Source organism: Macrosteles quadrilineatus, unplaced genomic scaffold (assembly GCF_028750875.1).
Source record: "Macrosteles quadrilineatus isolate MER2022 unplaced genomic scaffold, UCM_ALF_1.0 Scaffold_1__1_contigs__length_201487025, whole genome shotgun sequence".
In the NCBI taxonomy this organism is placed as follows: domain Eukaryota; kingdom Metazoa; phylum Arthropoda; class Insecta; order Hemiptera; family Cicadellidae; genus Macrosteles; species Macrosteles quadrilineatus.
The window spans coordinates 90,824,684-90,846,633 of NW_026542594.1; the positions used below are offsets into that span (position 1 = coordinate 90,824,684).

At 35.5% G+C, this 21,950-nt stretch overlaps 1 protein-coding gene across 1 annotated transcript in view; it reads left to right on the forward strand.

Annotated features, from left to right (window-relative positions):
• LOC128998824 (cilia- and flagella-associated protein 43-like) overlaps window positions 1-18,821 on the forward strand; it is a 146,085-nt gene extending 127,264 nt beyond the window's left edge. The window contains exon 15 of the mRNA XM_054425183.1: window positions 18,666-18,821. Coding sequence (XP_054281158.1) covers window positions 18,666-18,821 — 156 coding nt within the window. The remainder of the gene's footprint in view (window positions 1-18,665) is intronic.
• Window positions 18,822-21,950: the final 3,129 nt, after the last annotated feature.

The window sequence follows — 21,950 nt, forward strand, 5'->3', positions numbered from 1 at the left end:
TAACTTCTTTCACATTACTTGGTCTCTTCAGGTTTCTTATTGCTTCAGTAATATGTTTACTTTTACTTATTCCCTTTGACGAGACCAAGAAAGTCAATCTCTGGTACAAGGAATTGAGATTTAGAAACATTAATGTGTAAATCGTTGTCTTTGAACCGATTTAATACAGCACGGAGTCTTTTCAAATGTTCTTCATCACTGTGGGCTGTTATTTTGACATCGTCAAAGAAAAAGTTCCATGATCTCAGATGTGTTGAGTGACAGCAAAAGTTCCAAAAGTGAATCACATGTCAGTGTAGGAAGTAGTAGTCCTGTTACTATCAACAACCTGTTAAATACCAGCGTTAATAGTAATTTTTTAGTAATAAGTTAGACAACCATCACAATCAACCATCACATGATATTCATAACACTAAGATAAATGAATTAATTATTTGTCACCAAAATATAAGTTGTGTTAAATCAAATGTTGACTCATTAGAGATAACATTAGCTGAATTAGATCTGAATGTAGTTGTGTTGAACGAGCACAAACTGACTCAAACATCCATAGAGAGAATTAAGATTAAAGGGTACAACCTAAGCACACATTTTGCTCGCAGTAACAGCTGTGGTGGGGGGGGGGGTAATTATTCTATCAAAAACTTTGATTAGATCAAAAGAAATAATTTTAGTAGAAATAAATTATCTGTTATCTGAAACAACATTTGAATGTTATTTAGTAGAATTTCAAAAGATACTACCGCCCGCAAAAATCTAAATTTCTGTTTGTTGGCCTATATAGAAATCCGGTACTTGAGTATTAAACGGAGGCCACCATTACGAAACGCGCCGCGGCACTTATAGAGGGTTAAATTGTTATAGATGTTGTAGTAGAACTATTCTAGTATTGTTGTGAGTCGAGCGTTATCAGATGAGTCATGTGTCTACTCGCAGAATCCCCTCCAAGTAGGCCAAGGTCAGGGTCGTTGACCGGAGCGCGCGCCATTACCTGTCATCGCCTGTCACTGTGTCTGGTCAGCTATATCAGTTATAAAATTAAACTATCATAACCTAACCTAACCAACCAAACTTGCTGATAGTGAAAACATCGAATGAAGGTTTACTAATAATCAGTATTATCATAGCTAAGTTAAGAAACTGTAGGTTAGGTGGCCTCCGTTTAATACTCAAGTACCAGAAATCCTATTAAAAAAAACTGAAATAGAATTTATTGGTAAAATAAATATTTTGTTTGGAATACTTTCTCAAAAATACCAACACATAGTAATAATGGGTGATATAAATATCAACATGATGAATTTTGAGGATTGGTAATAGAAATAAAGCTAACAATGTTGTTCTTGCAAATGGTTTCTAGTCAGTTGTTAATTTTCCCATAAGAATTACTGAAACAACAAATAGCACCATAGATAATATTTTTACCAATCTAAATAATGCCTATTTCGATGTAATTGGATTAAATACTCAGCTATCAGACCATGATGGTCAACTCTTTGTAATCTATAAGTATAAAAGAGGATGTTTGTATATATATACTAGCTGTAACCCGCGGGCTTTGCCCCGTTTAACTTCTTAATTTTCAAGATGATCTCGTTCGCATGGCTCAATCACGTCCTGGTTGAAGTTTGTTCGCTATGCTCACTCACCTTTAGGTTGGAGCTCGTTCGCTACGCTCACTCACCTTTAGGCTGGAGCTCGTTCGCTACGCTCACTTGCCTTCAGGTTAGCTCGTTTGCTACGCTAACTTGCCTCCAGGCTCCGCCCCAGTGGCTCTGGAGTTTCCCATGTTAACCTTATGAAAAATTTCATGAAAACCGTAAATAGAAAGAAAATATTTTGTCATACCAAAAAGATAGAGAATGTAAATCCAAATCAAATGAGACCTTGTTTGTTAAGATCGGATGACAAACAATCGAGTATCAGCTTTTTTTCTACATTCGGATATGCAATTTATAGGACTTCCATATTGTTTATTATTTGTTATTTTACATAGCAGTAATAATGGTAGTCCTATCAAATTGCATAACTGAATGTAGAAAAAAAACTGATAACTTGATTGTTTGTCATCCGATTTTAACAAACAAGGTCTTTTTTGATTTAGATTTAAATTTTCAATCTTTAGATTCGAATAAAGATTTTCTTTATTTAAGTTTTTCATTAAATTTGGCACTAAAGTTTTTAAATTACCACCATATTGAAACGGCTTGAGATATTGGATCAAAACTTTGTAAGCTCTTTTTACCTAATAAAATACACATTTATACCAATTTTGGAATTTCTATCTCCAAAAACTCCCAAGATATGAAATAATTCTTAAAAATCACAAAACAGACCCACAAACAGAAATCTAGGTATTTTAGACCCACACTTATATGGCATTAATAATGGAAGTCCTATCAAATTGCGTAACTGAATGTAGAAAAAAAAAACTGATAACTTGATTGTTTGTCATCCGATTTTAACAAACAAGGTCTTATTTGATTTAGATTTAAATTTTCAATCTTTTAGATTCGATCAACAGTTTTCTTGATATTTACGTTTTTCATTAAAATTTTTATAATTCTTAAAAATCACAAAACAGACCCACAAACAGAAATCTAGGTATTTTAGACCCATACTTATATGACATTAATAACGGTAGTCCTATCAAATTGCGTAACTGAATGTAGAAAAAAAACTGATAACTTGATTGTTCAACCCGATTTTAACAAACAAGGTCTTATTTGAAAGAATTTGGTCACTGGAAGAAATGTTGTGTTTTATGAGGAAAAATTTAACTTTGAGAGCACACCAATTGAAGAATGGATTCCCGATCATGTACATGAATCTAGATCAAGTAAAAAGGAAGACAAGAACAAAGAAGAACCCAGATCATTGTCTGATGAAAATCAAAGAATTTCTATACCAAATCTTGAAGAAGACGAAGAAGAAATTGAAGATCATGTAAGTGAAGAAGAAACAATAAGACACTCTACCAGAAAGAGGAATGAGCCAAGATACTTACAGGATTATGCAGTTCTTGCTCTGAATGCTGAATCCTTTGTCGATGATGTACCGCAAAGTTACAAGGATATTGCAGCACGTGATGATAAGGATCATTGGTATCAAGCGTAAAGGAAGAACTTAACTCTATAAAGGAAAACAAAACTTGGACTTAGACTGAACTACCACCTGGAAGGAAAGCTATCTCCAGTAAATGGGTTTTCAAATTGAAGAAAGACATGGACGGAAATATTGAACGATACAAGGCAAGACTTGTTATCAAAGGATGTTCACAGAGAAAGGGTTTTGACTATGAAGAAACATATGCTCCAGTGGTTCGTCTTGCAACAGTTAGGGTGTTGCTGGCTGTAGCAAATGAACGTGGATTAATTCTTGAACAATTAGACGTCAACAATGCTTTTCTTCATGGGGAGCTGAAGGAGGAAATATATATGTCCATTCCTGAAGGAGTTGAAGGAACACCTGGCCCCGTTTGCAAATTGCAAAAGGCGCTATATGGCTTGAAACAGGCACCATTAGCGTGGAATCAAGCTATTCATTCATTTCTCATTTCAGTTGGTTTCACCCAATCAGAATCCGACAAATGTCTTTACGTTATGATACAAAATGATATTGTCGTGTATCTTGTGCTCTATGTTGATGATATTCTCATGGCAGGAAATAATAGGGAGAAAATCAAGGAAATGAAAGTAAAGTTGAATGAGAAGTTTAAAATCAAGGAATTGGGAGAACCAAAAACATTTTTGGGAATCGAAATCTCCAGGAGTGAAGGGGATATGTACTTAAGTCAGACTGCCTACCTGAAGAGTCTTCTTAAACGATTTAACATGTAAGATTGTTGCTTAGTCAAAACGCCGATGGAAGTAAAACTAGAAATCAAAGGCGTAAAAAGGACTGATAAGCCGTGCAGAGAAGTAATCAGATGCTTAATGTATGCAATGCTAGGTACAAGGCCAGATTTGAGTGCTGTAGTGAATTTCCTAAGCAGGCATCAAAGTGACCCAACAGAAGAACTCTGGAAATGTTAGAAGAGAGTCCTAAGATATATAAAAGGAACAATCAACTTAAAATTATGTTATCGAAAGAGCAAACAAGATGACATTATTCTGGCTTACGCTGATGCAAACTGGAATAAAAGTGGAGATTCAAGATCAACCTCAGGTTATCTCATACAAGTGTTTGGAAGTACTGTAAGTTGGGCAACAAAGAAGCAATCTAGTGTTGCGTTATCATCTATAGAGGCGGAATATGTAGCTTTGGCAACAGCAGCAGCCGAATTACTCTGGATGAAGTATCTGATAGAAGATTTTCAAATTTTGCTTAATGTGGTGTTATTAATTAACCATATGTTAAATGTTTAAAAGATCAGATTAACTGTTTATTTATTATTGTTGTTTACCTTTTGTTTTGAGATGAGTTATTGAAATTACTAGATAAAATACTGTTCCTAAAATGTTGATTTTGATTTAATAAATAGTTTCTTCACATGGTGTCAGGTTGAAATAAATATGGGAAGCAGAAATAAAAGAACATCTAAAAGAAATTTGAAGAAAAGGGATTACTTACAAAACAAATTTGATCTTGAATCAAGTGAAGATGAGTCTAGGCCTTGGAATCAGGTTTGTTCGAAGAGCGGTTACAGAGATAAAACCTCAACTGAAGCTTCGAGAGTTACTTCAGTGTCAACATGTATGCAAACTCAAATTTCTCCACCTGAAGCTTTTGATTTTCAAAATCCCGCCTTGTTGCCTCGTTGGATGAAAAGGTTTGAGAGGTACAGGATTGCTTCAGAGCTCTGCTTTAAGCCTGACAGTCAACAGATAAGTATGCTCTTGTACACCCTAGGCGATAAGGGCGAGGATCTTTTCCGTACCTTTGGTATTTCGGAAGAAAATAATCTTCAGTATGAAGAAGTAGTTAAAAGCTTTAATGATTTCTTAAAAGTCAAATGTAACATTGTGTATGAACGTGCCAAGTTTCTTAAGAGAAGACAAGGGGCCGATGAAACAGTGGATTCTTTTATAAATGACCTTCATAAATTAGCTGAAACGTGTGAATTCGGAAATTTGAAGGAAGAGTTGATACGTGATTTGATTGTAATTGGAGTCAATGATTCCAAACTTTCAGAGACTCTACAAATGGACGATTCACTAACTTTAAGCAAGGCTATTACCAAAGTTCGGCAATCCGAGTCTGTTTTGAAACAGCAAAATGTAGTAAGAGATAGAGCTAGCGACATATCAAATACAATTAGCCAAGAGGAAGTAGGAGTTGTTAGCAATAAAGTAAACTCTTTCAGAAACAAGTTAAGATGTAGTAAATGTAACCTATTTCATAAGTATAGGGAGTGCCCGGCATATAAAGTTGAGTGTCTTAGATGTGGTGTCAAGGGACATTTTGCTAGGTGTTGTATAAATGGACAGAAAACAATACGGGAAGTTGAGGACAAAAAGGAAAATGATACTTCAAATTCTTGTCTAGGTGAAATTCAAGTTAAGAAATATGGCAAAGAATGTCCTGTAGTTGAAATAGAAATCAATGAATGTAAAGTTCTGTTTAAAATGGATACAGGGGCCGATGTATCAGTCATAGGAGAACATCAGGCTCGATCCCTCGGTCTCCAATTGCAATGTTGCGATCGTGTATTGTATGGACCGGGCAAAAATAGGCTCAACATTCTGGGTATAGCTAAGGTTCTTCTCAAATACAATGACCGAGTATTGCCAGAAGATTTGTACGTGCTAGGTAAACAAAATTCCCCGTTGCTTAGCCGAAATGCATTACTTAGTTTAGGTCTGATAACCTTCAATGTCAATTTGATTGATAAGGATGATGTTGAACAGTTATGCCCAGAGGTGTTCAATGGGATGGGCAGTCTAAACAGTAGTTACAAGATTAAACTACAAGATAATGCTCAGCCTTATGCAGTAATGTCCCCCAGAAGAGTGGCTGTATCTCTATACCAACCAGTACGAGAAGAGCTAGATAAAATGATAAAAGAAGGTGTTATTGAAGCCATATCAGAACCAACAGAATGGTGTTCACCCATTGTAGTGGTGCCTCGTGTAGGAGGTAGAATAAGGCTATGTGTAGATTATACAAAATTGAATACTTACGTGCAAAGAGAACATTTACAACTACCATCAGTTGAAGAATCCTTGGCTAAGATTGAAGGAGGCAAATATTTCAGTAAACTGGACGCAGCTAATGGATTTTGGCAAATACCTCTTGATGAAAGTTCATACAAGTTAACAACTTTCTTTACTCCATTTGGAAGGTATTATTTCAAAAGGCTACCATTTGGAATTTGTTCTGGCCCAGAGGTATTCCAAAAGAGGATAAGTCAGATACTAGCAGACATTCCAGGAGTGATTAATCAGGCTGACGACATATTGGTTGTAGGGAATACAGAAGAGGAACACGACACTAGAGTAAAGCTTGTGATTGAAAGATTGTTAGAAAATGGAGTGACTCTTAATAAAAACAAGTGTATATTTGGTCTCACAAATGTAACATTCATTGGACATTTGATAACTCAAGATGGTATAAGCCCAGATCCAGAAAAGATTAAGGCCATTTCTTCTATGAAGGAACCCACTTGTGTTTCAGAGCTGAGACAGTTTTTGGGTATGGTGAACCAGCTAATGAAATTTGTACCAAACCTAGTAGAACTGACAGCGCCTTTACACTGTCTATTGAAGAAACAAAGTTTGTGGGTATGGGGGGAATCCCAGGACAAGGCGTTCAAATTGTTAAAAGATGCAGTGACAAAATCCCCAGTGTTGGCTCCTTACAAAAGTAATGCTGAGATTAGAATTACGGCAGATGCATCTTCATATGGCATTGGGGCGGTAATGGAGCAGCTGCACGGTGAGGTGTGGAGACCAGTAGCATATGCATCCAGAAGTTTGACTGATGTTGAAACTCGCTATGCACAAATAGAAAAGGAAGCGTTAGGTGTGACTTGGGCATGTGAAAAGTTTTCAATGTATGTGTTGGGAAAGCAATTCCAAGTGTACACAGACCACAAACCATTAGTAGAAATTCTAGGGTCAAAGCCTATTCCACAGCTTTCGTCTAGGCTTCAAAGATTTAGAATGAGGCTTTTAGTCTTCGATTATAAGGCAATTTATCTACCTGGGAAAGAAAACTTCACGGCAGATTGTTTATCTCGAAGCCCTGGAAACCTCAAAGAAGACTTTGCCAAAGACAGAATCTATGAACTGACTGTCTTCCTTGTTCAGATAAACGACAAACGCATAAAAGAGAGAATGAAGAGGAATTTCGACAGCAGGAGACGAGCAAGTGAACTAAAACCTCTGGAAGAAGGGGATAAGGTCTGGATTAGAGACCTGAAATGTAACGGAGAAATCTTTTCAAAATCAGACATTTATCCCCGATCATATTGGGTAACAATAAATAATGGAAGACGGCTTAGAAGAAATCGATGGCATCTAACACTATTGTCATTAGAAGAAAGGGTGAATTGAATATTGAACAGCCTAATACAATTCCTCAGGTACCTGATCAGAAAACCCACAACCCTTCTCGAAGAAGTCAGAGACTCCTAAGAAGACCAAAACGATATGATTAAAAGAAGATGTGTGACAAAGGGAGATGTGGTGTTATTAATTAACCATATGTTTAATGTTTAAAAGATCAGATGAACTGTTTATTTATTATTGTTGTTTGCCTTTTGTTTTGAGATGAGTTATTGAAATTACTAGATAAAATACTGTTCCTAAAATGTTGATTTTGATTTAATAAATAGTTTCTTCACACTTAAGTTACCAATCCGCATCCTGGAAGATAATCAATCTTGTATACGACTTCTACAGAAGTGGGAGCATCGCCGATTGAGACATGTGAATGTTAAATACAATTTTGTGCGGGAACTTCACCAGCGGAGAATCATGACTGCAGAATATATATGTTCGGAAAATCAGATTGCAGATATTTTTACTAAAAGTCTGCCAGCACCTCGGTTTGGAAATTTGAGAAAGATGTTAGGATTGTTTGTTTGTTAATTGTATCAAATGTAAAATTATTAAATTGAGGAGGGGTGTTGAGTGCAATTTAATATTTGCCACATGTCTGTTTTTAATGTTATACTTCAATGATGAATACCAGATGGTTAAATTGTTAAATGTGTTGTTAAAAACAATAATAGTCTAATCCATGTCTGCCTTAGTTGGTTGAATTAAAAGTGTTGAGTTTAATAATTCAGTTTGCCCTTTTATTTAATTGAGCTAGGTATTTTAATTTAGTGTCCAGGGAAACCACATATTTACAGATTTAAATTTTCATTTTCAATCTTTTAAATTCGAACAACGATTTTCTTAACATTTAAGTTTTTCATTAAAATTGGCACTAAAGTTTTTGAATGAACACCATATTGAAACGGCTTGAGATATTGAAACGAAACTTTGTAAGCTCTTTTTACCTAATAAAATTTATACCAATTTTGGAATTTCTATCTCGAAAAACTCCCAAGATATAAAATAATTCTTAAAAATCACAAAACAGACCCAAAAACAGAAATCTAGGCATTTTAGACCCATACTTATATGGCATTTTATGTTTGTCTTAGCCGAAGGTACAAGTCCACAAAATATGTCCAGACAATTTGGAAACACCCTGTATATGAATTTGACATATATAAATATATATAAATATATATATATATATATATATATATATATATGAATTTGAACGGAGGGTGTTTTTGGCCTCTGGGGACCTCAAAACGAAAAAGTAAATCGGTCCCGGGTCCAGGTCTTACAATGAGTACTACGGTAATAGCTTATTCCCTATATGGGAAATCCGCTAAAAAGGATGATACGGTAGATTTGAAATATCAAACTACCGTCCAACTGCACTGCTTCCGGTCATGTCCAAAATATTTGAGAAAGCCATTTACAATCGTTTGTATAACTTCCTGGAAAGTAATCACCTTTTTGAGGACTGTCAACATGGTTTTTAAAGTGGTAGGCCAGTTTTGACAGCTGCTACAGAGTTTATAGAGTCATTTATTGTTTAGATGCAAAACAAAAGGCTCTTGGTATTTTCATGGATTTAACCGAGGCATTTCACTCTATAAACCACAACCTACTTTTAAATAAATTGTCTATAATTGGATTAAAAAATAAATCTCTTCAATGGCTAGAATCATACATTTGTAATAGAAATCAATTTGTTAAAACTATCCAATTTAATAATCAAATGAAAATTACTCATAAGTCAACAATTGTAACTATTAAATATGGTGTACCACAAGGATCCATCTTGGGTCCCCTCTTATTTATTTGTTATGTTACAAACCTACCAGGGTTGACTAAATTTAACAAACTTTACCTTTATGTACACTATGTAAATCTTACAGTTACCGCTAATTCTGAAGAGGAAATTGAAAAGACAGATAATGCTAATCTCGATATACTTTCAATTTTTTTACAAAACTATCAGTTACTTTTGAATCCAGATAAAACAAAGTTCATAAATGTTGAGACCCGTCAGTCAAGACTTTCAATTTATTCTTCACTAGAAATTAACCATAACCCCCTTCAAGAATTAGAAAATATTAAATCCTTAGGACTTGAAATTGATAAAAGTTTAACTTGGAATTCTCATGCAAAGTAATTAAAAAAACTGCGTCTGGTCTATATCCATTAACTAGATTAAAAAATCTTTTTGATCAAGTAACATTAAGATCACTATACTTTTCGTACATACATTCTGTTATTTCTTTTGGAATATCTCTGTATGATGCTACATCTATCAGTAACTTATAAACAATCCTAAAATTACAAAAAAAGCTGTAAGAATTATTTTGGACCTTGACTCGAGAACTTCAAAAGAGCATTTTAGATCATAAAAAAAATGACAGTATATGTATTGTACATCTATGAAACAGCTCTGTCTGTTAAAAACAGATTTTCTCAATTGGCGTTAACTGGTGAATACCACTACTACAATATCAGAAACAAAACAAACATCGCTTTAAACTGCCACAGATTAGAACTTTACGGTAAAAAAACCAACGGCTCCAAATTTTATAACAGAATTCCAAACAAAATTAAATCGACAAAAAGCATGGTGGGATTTAAGAGGGGTCTTAAAACATTTCTCATCAACAAGGTATTGTATTGTATTCCCTTGATGAACTGTAGAACTTTAAAAGGAGCGTTAATTTTTAATTTGCGTAATTAAGTTAGATTTTAAGAACTTTGTATTTATAGAATGTAAGAACATTGTTAAGAACATGTACGAGCCCATTCAGTACTTTAGTGCTTTAATGAAATAAAGAAATATTGAATTGAATAGAATAGAATTGAATTGAATCTCTTAAATTATTAAAATGTGAAGGAGAAACAATAACAAGTTTTGTACTCTTGTTATTTTCTCCTAACGTTTCTTTGATTTAGGTGGTAAAATATTATTACAAACACTCTGAGCTCTTAATTCTAGTTGTCTAGTCCACTAGAACAATCTGAAATTTTCAGAATCTGGCAATAAACAATCCTTCAACTGTTGTTTAGCATATCGTTTAGTTCAATTTTTAGGTTAAAGGAAAGAATATGTGAGTTTCCATCAGAAGTATGCAGATCAACAATTAAATTGGTTGTTACCAGCTGATAAATTTATGTTTGAATCATAACAATTTTACTTCTTTTCTCTTCCACTAATTTTACTAATAAAAGTTCACATTTTGTATAAGAAAATATAAAGTAAGTTTTTTTTTAATCACAATCTGTAAGTAAACATAAACAATTCAACAAGTAAACAAAAGAATAATTTGAACACATGTTAGAAATAAAATGTAAATAAAACATATGTTAACACCTCCTCCTCTATTTACTGTGCTGAGGCACTCTGCGAAGAATCAGCTGGTCAACATGTCTTCTAATTATTCGCCCATCTTCAAGCTGAACTACGTACATTACATGTCCTTGCTTTTCAGTTATATAGCCTAAGTACCACTTGGATGATCCAATGACATATTCCCGCGCTTGAACCTTATCTCCAACTTTTAAATTCCTTTTTATACCGACTTGGAGTACCTTGTTCTGAAATTTGTTCGGTTCTAATGTTGGAACAATTATTGCGAGGTTTGTTCGTACACTCCTTCCAAACATTAGGTGGTATGCTGATGTACCAGTTGAATTCGGGGATTGCCTGAGTTGCATTACAAGTCTTTGGATTTTATTTTGCAGTGTACCCTTTTCTCCCTCCATGGATTTTAACGTCTTCTTGACAGTCTGCACCTACCTTTCAGCCTGGCCATTTGAGTTTGGATGGTATGGTGCCGTTGTTCTGTGAATAATCCCACATTCATTCATGAAGTTTTTGAACTCTTGGGAAACAAACTGTCTTCCATTATCTGAAACTAAGATTTGAGGAAACCCAAAAGTTGAAAAGATTTTCCGTAATTCTTGGACTGTCCATGTACTTGTAGTTGTTCTTGTCTGTATCACCTCCTAATGTTGGAACAATTATTGCTAGGTTTGTTCGTACACTCCTTCCAAACATTAGGTGATACTAGGGGAAACCCGTCGAAATCGACGGTTACTTTCAAGGCTTACGTTAATTCATCTAACTGCGATGAATTGGGTGAAATATACATATTTTGAGCATTTAACATTGGTCAAAGAGTAAGTGTAAAAACAATAACAATATTGCGTTAGTTGTCAAATTTGGTTGTTCATTCAATGATTAAAATATTTCCTATCCTGTACGTCATCGGAGTTATTATTAGTATGTTATATGGTATCTCTTCCTTTGGTAGAACCTTTAAATAGTATTTAAATCGTATTGGTGGATCTTTTGTAGCTAAACACTTCCGTGATTTCATCAGTGTTTGAGAAAAAATATATGTTTGTTGAGAAGACACGTTCTAACTTCAAAGGGAGGTATATCCGTTACAGTGTAAGTTTGATTTTCCTTCGTCACGTCGCGTCAGTTCATATCGTACTTCTGTGCCAATGAATGAACCCTCTAGCATAGTTTTGAGAAATTGACTGTGGGGTTACTGATAAAGCTGGAATTCCTTGACATGGGGGATGTCAGTTAGTTGTCTCGGCACTCTCGGCCTTATCAATAACATAAAGTTGTCAATATAATCTCTCTACGGAATGTTAGGTGTAGTGGAATACATGAAGTAAAGTTGGCTTTTATTCTTGAACTGTTAGGGGCCTCCTAGTTCATATGATCTTGGCGGCTTCATTGGCAATAAATAATGCAAATGACATAGCAATTGAACATTTCCAAAAAGCAAAAATACTGTAAAATGGCTGTTACGTATATATTGACGTTTACATATTGTTAATCAACGTATATGATAAATACTTTAATCCTTTAATACGTTTTTTTATGGCGACCATTCATAGTAGGTAAGCCAAGTATGAATGGAGATGAGTGTAGGAAGAGTGGCGCGATCTTGAAGTCTTGTTAGTAAGGCCGACATTCCTTAGATACAGCTGTTAATTAATAGCCCATACAGCGAATGGCAACCAAGGGATCTACAGTTTATAGTTGAATTGGAACCAAATTTTTTTTTGCATTGGTATTTATGAATTGGTATAATTATCAGGATAGCACTGCGGGTAGTCGTAGTACTCACTCGTGCGGACGTTAATCCACACCAGGGAGTATCGCATCCACAGTGCATTCCTATAAATATCCACAATTCGTGACCTCCTAGTAGCTGGATTACAGGACGGCGCCACCCGTCCCAGTCAAAGGATTATGTGATCTAGTTTAAAAGGAATATGACCTTTCTGTCATGACAGTAGCTGCTTAAATAGTATTTTCTCTTTGTACCATATTTTACAGCCAAAATGTCGTGTTATTTTCAATAATGTTACTAATTCAGTGCGCCAAAGTCCGTAATATAGGCAGGTGCAAATTATTTGTCAAGATAGGTACCATTTTAGGCAATGTTTCTAAGTTTGGATTTTATTAGACACAATAAGAGCAGATATTTCTACATAAATATTTGATATTTTGTAGAATAATATGATAAAATGTAGGCAAAAGTGGCGAAAAAGGCACATACCAACCCGTACAATAGATATAAGATAGTTCAATAAGATATAATTTAAGAATTGCTGTGATAAAAGGATTTTCCACTGATTTCGTAATGGAACGTTATATTGCAAAACATGGCATGATAAAGAAGAAAATCAATTTTAAAATCAGAAAATAACATTGCAAATACTTGTTTGGTAGAATTCAACTCCCAATAAATATGTGTTGTTTGAAATACAATTTAAAAATGAACAGCTGTTTCATTAAAAAGTATTATTCTCATGGCCAAAATGTTAACAACTCTGTGGAGGGATCTTTAAAGGCTTCTGGGGCAGAGTCCTAAGGGATTTTGCTTAGTTTTTCTTTTCATAACTCATCTACAGACCAAGACCTTTCTTTGGACACCTCTACCAAGTTTCTACGCCCAACCGTTCTCTCAAATTAGTGGGGACAAAGTTTCCAATCAAATATTTAGATTCCCCCATGTTAATCTTATGGGAGAAACTCCAACTTTGATGGCCTGTGGGGCAAAGTCCGAGAATTTTTACTACATGAATTGGTGAAAGGGGGTGTCTACACAAAAAATATTTTATTTTGACACGTCGTTTGTAAAAATCCGTCCATTATTAACGGAGGAGTAGTGTTTTCAAGAAATCGCCTTCACGTATTATATATAAGGATGCTGATGTACCTGTTGAATTCGGGGATTGCCTGAGTTGCATTACAAGTCTTTGGATTTTATTTTGCAGTGTACCATTTTCTCCCTCCATTGATTTTAACGCCTTCTTGACAGTCTGCACGTATCTTTCAACCTGGCCGTTTGAGTTTGGGTGATATGGTGCCGTTGTTCTGTGAACAATCCCACATTCATTCATGAAGTTTTTGAACTCTTGGGAAACAAACTGTCTTCCATTATCTGAAACTAAGATTTGAGGAAACCCAAAAGTTGAAAAGATTTTCCGTAATTCTTGGACTGTCCATGTACTTGTAGTTGTTCTTGTCTGTATCACCTCCTAATGTTGGAACAATTATTGCTAGGTTTGTTCGTACACTCCTTCCAAACATTAGGTGATATGCTGATGTACCTGTTGAATTCGGGGATTGCCTGAGTTGCATTACAAGTCTTTGGATTTTATTTTGCAGTGTACCCTTTTCTCCCTCCATGGATTTTAACGCCTTCTTGACAGTCTGCACATACCTTTCAGCCTGGCCATTTGAGTTTGGATGGTATGGTGCCGTTGTTCTGTGAATAATCCCACATTCATTCATGAAGTTTTTGAACTCTTGAGAAACAAACTGTCTTCCATTATCTGAAACTAGGATGTGAGGAAACCCAAAAGTTGAGAAGATTTTCCGTAATTCTTGGACTGTCCATGTACTTGTAGTTGTTTTCGTCTGTATCACATCCACCCACTTACTAAAGGCATCCACTAATATCAGGTACTGTTGGCCATCTGTTGGTCCTAAGAAATCAATGTGCACCCTCTCCCATGGATTAGAAGGTTGTTCCCATGGATGGATAGTTTTCCTCGGGTTGTTGCATTTTTCAATGCATTGTCGACATTCAGTTACCATATCTTCAATATCCTTGTCTATACTTTTCCACCAGCAAAAACTGCGAGCTAAAGCCTTAATTTTTATTCCTCCTAAATGAGCTACGTGTAGTTCTCGAAGCACATGAGGTCTGAGAGATTGAGGTATCATGACTCTCCAGCCCTTCAGTACACAATCATCTTGAATGGACAGCTCGTTATCGTGAAATCCGTATTGTTCAACAGATTGTCCTGATTTCAAGGCCTGTAGGACTGGACCCAAAACAGCATCGTTGAGAGTTTCCTTAGCCACCACGGTACTGTTGATATTGAGTGTTTCCAGTTGATTTATGTGGTACTTCGAGAGGTCATCTACAGAATGTTCTTGTACAACTTCGATAGGGAATCGAGAGAGATAATCTGCATTGCAATGATGAGCAGTTTGCCTGTACTCTATGTCATAGTCGAACCCAGAGAGAAAGTGAGCATAGTTGAATATCCGTGTTGCCGAGATTGTTGGTAAGGTCTTTGCTGGATTAAAATTTGACACCAGCGGTTTGTGATCAGTGATCAAAGTAAATTTGCGGCCATTACAAAACGGGAAAAACTTTTTCAGGCCCCAATATATTCCCAAGGCTTCCTTATCGATTTGAGAGTATTTTTGTTCTGATTTTGATAAAGATCGAGAGGCGAAGGCAATTGGCCTGTCCGTTCCATTCCTATAGCGGTGCGAAAGAACGGCTCCTACACCTACCGGCGAAGCATCAGTAGCTAAGACCAGTGGCAAGCTAGGATCAAAGTGTACCAACACGTCATCACTTGTAATAATTTCTTTAATCTTCAGAAAACTCTGTTCACAAGCAGAGCTCCATGTAAAAGTGTTTCCTTTTCGTAGCAGCCGATTCAAAGGATGTAGCAGTGTAGCCAAATTCTTTATGAATTTTTTGTAATAATTCGCAAGGCCTAGGAAAGTTCGGAGTTCAGTTACGTTCTCTGGTCTTTTACATTTTAAAATGCTCTGTATTTTAGCATCTGACTTGTGTAGTCCTTTGCTATCGATCACATGACCTAAGTACTCAATTTTGTTCTGGAAAAACTTACACTTCTCTCTATTTAACCTCAAATCATTTAACTTCAATCGTTCAAACACTTGTTCCAGTCGGCGAAGAAGCTGTTCCCTGTTAGATCCTTGGACAATTACGTCGTCAAAGAAACATTGTACGCCTTCTAAGTTATGTAATGTTTTGTCCATGAATCTTTGCCATAACAAGGGTGCCACTTTTACTCCAAACATTAATCTGTTCACTTTAAACAGCCCTTTGTGAGTACTGATTGTTTGCATGATGGCACTGTCTTCGTCCATCTCCATGTGCAAGTATGCGTTACTGATATCAAGAGTACAAAATATCTTTCCACAATGCATCTTTGACATGATATCATCAATCCGAGGTATAGGGTAATGTTCGTCTTTAATAACTTTTTTCAAAGACACCTTGTAGTCAGCACATATTCTGACTGAACCATTGGGTTTGACAACCGGCACAATGGGTGTGCCCCAATCGGATGATTCGACACGTGTGATTATACCCAAAGTCTCCAGTCTTTCAAGTTCCTTCTCTACTTTTTCTTTTAATGCATTTGGCATGTGTCTAGGTTTGATGTAAATTGGCTGGGTTTCGTCTTTTACATTAAAATGACCCTTTTCTTTTGGTATTTTCCCAATGCCTTCTTTGAAAATGTCTTCGTATCGAATCATCAAATCATCTAGTTCTTGGATGTTTTCGTTTTCACTTGAATTAATTGAATGTATGTCAGCTGCATCAAGTTGAATCTCTCTTATCCATTCTCTTCCGAATATAGAGTCTACACACTTGTTAACAATGTACAGTTTTCCAACAAAACTTTGATCTTTATACTGAACATTTACAAAAACAACTCGTCTTGGATTGATTATTTCCCCAGTGTATGTCTTGAGTTGAACATTTGTCTTGAAAATCCTTTTTGGAGAGTTTAAAAGCTTAAATGTATCATATGATACAATGCTGAGAGCCGCTCCTGTATCTAACTCCATTGTCATGAGTCGTCCTTCCACTTTTACCTCGAGCATAAACTTGTCATTTGATTTTGAATGAAGTTGGTAAATTTCATGAGTGTCATCATCGCTTGTATTTTCTGCGGTTTCATCTGATTGTTTTACTTCTTTGTTTGGTTTTCTTAGACATACTCTTGCTAAGTGACCAAAACGTTTACAAGAGTTACATTCTGCATTTTTGAACTTGCATTGATGTGCTCTATGTGAATCATCACCACATCTATAGCATTTGTTTCTCAGTTTCTCCAGACGAGTTTGATACTCAGAGAGTTGTATATTGTTAGATTTACAAGGTTTCCTATCTGGCTGTTTGTTCTTGCTTGATACTTGGTGTACTTCCTCTTGATTTTCATTTGTCTTTACTATTCTGCTTTCACTTTTCGCTAGTTCCAATGTAGCAGCCTTTTCGACTACTTCTTTAAACGGTTGCAATAGTTTATCTTGAAGAAGTTGAAGACGTATATCAGAGTCTTTTAATCCCCTGACAAACTGCATTCGAAGTAGAATTTCGGATACAGATTCATTACAACTTGTACAAGTAAACTGACATTCTACACTGAGTTTTCTAAGAGCATTAGCGTAAGCTTGTACAGATTCATTACACAATTGGGTACGTGTCGTAAATTTCTGCTGACGTGCCCAAATACTGGGTTTTGGTTCTAGTTGAGCCATTAACATGTGAATCAATTCCTCATATGGCTTGTTGTGTGGGTCATCTGGTATGCAAAGATCGTATAGCTGTTCATGTATTTGTGGGGTGATTGCCTGTAAAAATAAATCCACTTTGACTCTTGGACTTAAGTTTCCCCGTAATTTTGTGTAGTTTTCAAAGCGTCGAGTGAAGTTTTGAAAACTTTCCTCTGGTGTATACGGCTGGAAAGGAATATTATATACATTTTGACATGTTGCAGAAGCAGAAATTGCTGTATGTGTATCGTACTTTTTCTTTTCTGCTTCAAGGAATGTCCGTATCTCTCTATATATTTCTTCTAACTGCCATCGAATTTCTAATTCACTTTCTACTGAATTTGTGTGAAGTTCAATATTTGACTGTGTAACCTCAATTTCAGCCCAGTAGTAAGTGCATGTATCTTGAGAATGTTCACATGTTGGTAAATCATCCTTGAGTTTGATCAAGCGTAGTTCTAGTAATTTCCTTTTCTTTAGACATAAGTCAAATTCTTTTCTACTTACCATTTTACTCGTCGCCATTGTTGATTCCACTAATTTTAGTAATGAAAGTTCACATTTTGTATAAGAAAATAGAAGGTAAGTTTTTATTAAATCACACTCTGTAAGTAAACATAACAATTCAATAAGTAAACAAAATAATAATTTGAACACATGTTAGAAATAAAATGTAAATAAAACATATGCTAACAGATTTAGGTGGTAAAATATTATTACAAACACTCTGAGCTCTTAATTCTAGTTGTCTACTCCACTAGAACAATCTGAAATTTTCAGAATCTGGCAATAAACAATCCTTCAACTGTTGTTTAGCATATCGTTTAGTTCAATTTCTAGGTTAAAGGAAAGAATATGTGAGTTTCCATCAGAAGTATGCAGATCAACAATTAAATTGGTTGTTACCAGCTGATAAATTTGTGTTTGAATCATAACAATTTTACTTCTTTTCTCTCAATTCTTGAACCCCATTGGTCTGTACTTTACTACACTAGTGCTGTAAAGTAAGTAAACAATGTGGTAAAAATTGTTTTGATTCTAAAAATTAAATTGAAAATGCTAGTTTGAAAACGTTTGTAGGTAAAAGTATTAACAAAATGGAAAATGTGCTTAAATGTTAGATGAATCATCGGTGTGATTTGCCATACAATAGAATACAAGCACTTTAAGGGTGCTTAGTGTAGCGTCCATCTACACGTCCATCACTAGACGTTGGTCTAGTCCACTTTTGGCCTTTACCAGGAATAGGTTGATGAGGGAATCATGTTGGGTATTCCTTGGACCAGTAGGGGAGCTATAGGTTGATGAAAAGTTATTTGCAGGCAATGCTTGGAGACTTCAGTGTTGAAAACTATGGGCTCCAGCCGCAACCTCCGACTCAGGAAGTGGATCTCATCTGGGAGTGTGAGGCAAGAAAACTGTCTCTTGAGATGTCACAGGGAGACCACTTTGAGCCTTGGTTCCCCTTCCCTGAGTGAGTATTCCTGAGGAGTGTGGGAGGGTTATAATATGAAATAAAATCCTTAACCCTTTGCGATCGGAAGGCCAGTAGGAGTGGTCTCAACGCAGTAGACAGGCAGTTGGAGTTCTATCCGTACTAACTCAGTTCCGACGGTCCAACGGCCAGCTGTACTGGCCAAGTCCAAGGCTTTTGCCCCCTCGGCATTTATCATGGCGCACGCTCCCGGCAACTCGGAATTGTTTTCACTGAAAGCCTACAATGTTGGCACAGGGGATTTAAATTGTAATAAAACAATTAGCCTAGTTTGTAATTTTATACTGAAAACTGTTTATTTAATTAAAAAAACAAATAAGATGTAGATATATTTTATTCAGCATTGCCTCCAGGATTGATTTAGACAATATAAAATAGGTTACGTACCTTTACGTCGTCAATCCTAGGTTAGTCCTTTTTAGCAGCGACTAGTTTCGAAACTGACGTTTCATTTTCAAGCCTTGTCAAACATAAAATTACTTGAACATAATGTCGTCGTCAAGTACACAAATATAACATTTAACACGCACAAATACATTAAGATACAGAAAGACGCGCGGCCGGCATTACACGCACGACGGACACGACTCAACTACCGACAGCCACTGGTCTGGTGACATTGACCTTGGAGGGGGTGGACAGCTGATTATGAGCGCCTTTGTTATCAATGTCCTCAATCCTATCAAATATTGTGTTACGACCAAAATTTAGCTTTTCATTCAGGATGTCGTGGGGAAACCTTTTTGTTGCTTTGTAGATTTCATAGCTTTCAAGGACATTCATTAAGGAGCCTTTGGTGCATTTATGTAAAATACCCAGGTTATCACTACAGCTGCTTACGTTGTGGTTTTCATTCATCAGGTGTTCAGCGAACTTAGAATGTTGTGTTCGCAGTTTAGGCTTGGGTAGATGTTCATTAAACCTTTTTTTTTTTTGAATGAACGACCTGTTTGTCCGATATACATTTTTGGACAGTCGCTGCAGGTTAATTTGTACACTCCAGTGTCCTCTAGGCTATTGGAAACTGTAGATTTCGAAGTACGTGGATTTAGGCGGCTTTCTAGTTTATTTGAAGTTTTGGAGGCCAATGTAATGTTATGTTTCTTTAGTTCATTTTTTAAGGTATAATGTAAGCAGTTGCCATATTCTATAGAAATAAAGTTTTGATCGGTTTTCTGTAGTGGTTTTCTTTTCTTTTGTTTGTGTATAATATTGTCGATAATACTGCTATTGTATCCGTTATTGACTGCTATACATTTTAATATTTCATATTCGTTGTTGTAGTTATTTTGAGACATGGGTATTGTTAAAAGTCGATTAACGAAGCTGTTGTAAGCGGCCATCTTGTGTGATTGTGGATGATTGGAGGTTGCATGGATTGTATGGTCTGTGGTTGTAGGCTTTCTATAGATTTTGTAGTCAATACTATTATTATTTTTGGTCAAAGTTAGATCCAGAAAGTTAATCGAATTATTATTCTCGATCTCGAGTCTGAATTTTATTTGATGTGAAATGTTGTTCAAATGATTATTGAGAAGTTGTAGCTGTCTGGAGTTTCCGTTAAAAAGCAAAAGGGTGTCATCAACATATCGTTTATAAAATATGATTTTCTTAGAAAATTTGTTTGCTGGCGGAGAGAATGTTTTCATTTTCAAAACGATTTAGGTAAATTTCGGAGAGCACACTGGGACAAAGGTGAACCCATAGCTAGTCCTGCTTCTTGAAGATAATATTTTTCATTAAAACTGAAGTATTTTTGTTCAAGAGTTGTTTTGAGTAGATTTATTATCTCATCAATGGCGTCAGTGCTAAGTTGGGAGTTTTCTAACAAGTTTTCTTTAGTTATTTCTAACGTTTCATGTATTGGAACATTTGTATACAAGTTTACAATGTCCAGAGATGCCAAAGTATGTCTGTTTTCTACTTGAATATCTTTCAGAGAATCTATTAACTCTAGACTATTTTTAAGGCTATGGTTATTCTTCAATTTTGATGTTGTTTCTAAGATATTCTATCTAGAGCTTTTGCGAGTTTGTAGGATGGTGCAGAGGTGAAGTTTACAAGTGGTCGTATCGGCATGGTGTCTTTGTGTATTTTAGGTAATCCCCTCAATACTGGCGCTTTGGGTTTGATCATTTTGAGGTAGTTGCCATCGGTCCCCGTTGAAGATGTGTTGAGTTTTGTTTATGGCAGTTTTGAGTTTAGTGTGGAAAAGGTCAGTTGGGTCTTTAGGTAATTCTTTGATGTTATTGTTATTAATAAAATCTAAGACTTTGTTATTGTAATCGTCTAGTTTCATGATTACGATGCACTGGCCAGAAAATGTAAAGTGATATAACTTACGTATTTACTAACCTGGGAAAATGTACGTAATATTTGTCACTCATACAAACAATAAGTTGAAAGTTCTCTTTTAATCTTCTTTGATATTTTTCTCTTAGTGATATTTTTCAAAAACATTCACCCATATGAAGTCCTGGATTATTCAAACAAGTTTTACAAAACACTTTACATTGCTTTCATGGTCTGATCCATAATAAATATCAGGATCTTCAACATTTTCTTCATCAGCAATAATAAGTCTCTCAGTCATCTGATCTTAACGACTGTCAATTATTACTTAGTGTTGAGTGCAATTTAATATTTGCCACATGTCTGTTTTAATGTTATACTTCATTGATGAATACCAGATGGTTAAATTGTTAAATGTGTTGTTAAAACAATAATAGTAAAATCTATGTCTTCTTTAGTTTGGTTGAATTAAAAGTGTTGAGTTTAATAATTCAGTTTTGCCCTTTATTTAATTGAGCTAGGTATTTTAATTTAGTGTCCAGGGAAACCACATATTTACAGTTTATGGGCCCAGGGCTGTTTAAATACGGAATTTCTTAATATTTTTTTACCTGGCTAATCAAATTGAATGATTGCTAATATGGCAACTGAACATGAAAAGTATCGAATACCATCGTTTGATGGAACCAATTTCAGCAATTGGAAATTTAGAATTGAAAACCTCTGTTGGAGGAATTAGAATTACTAGTGAACCTGTGCGGCTCAATGCCCCGCAAAAACATAATGAATTTAGAAAACAACATCGTGTTATATATATTGA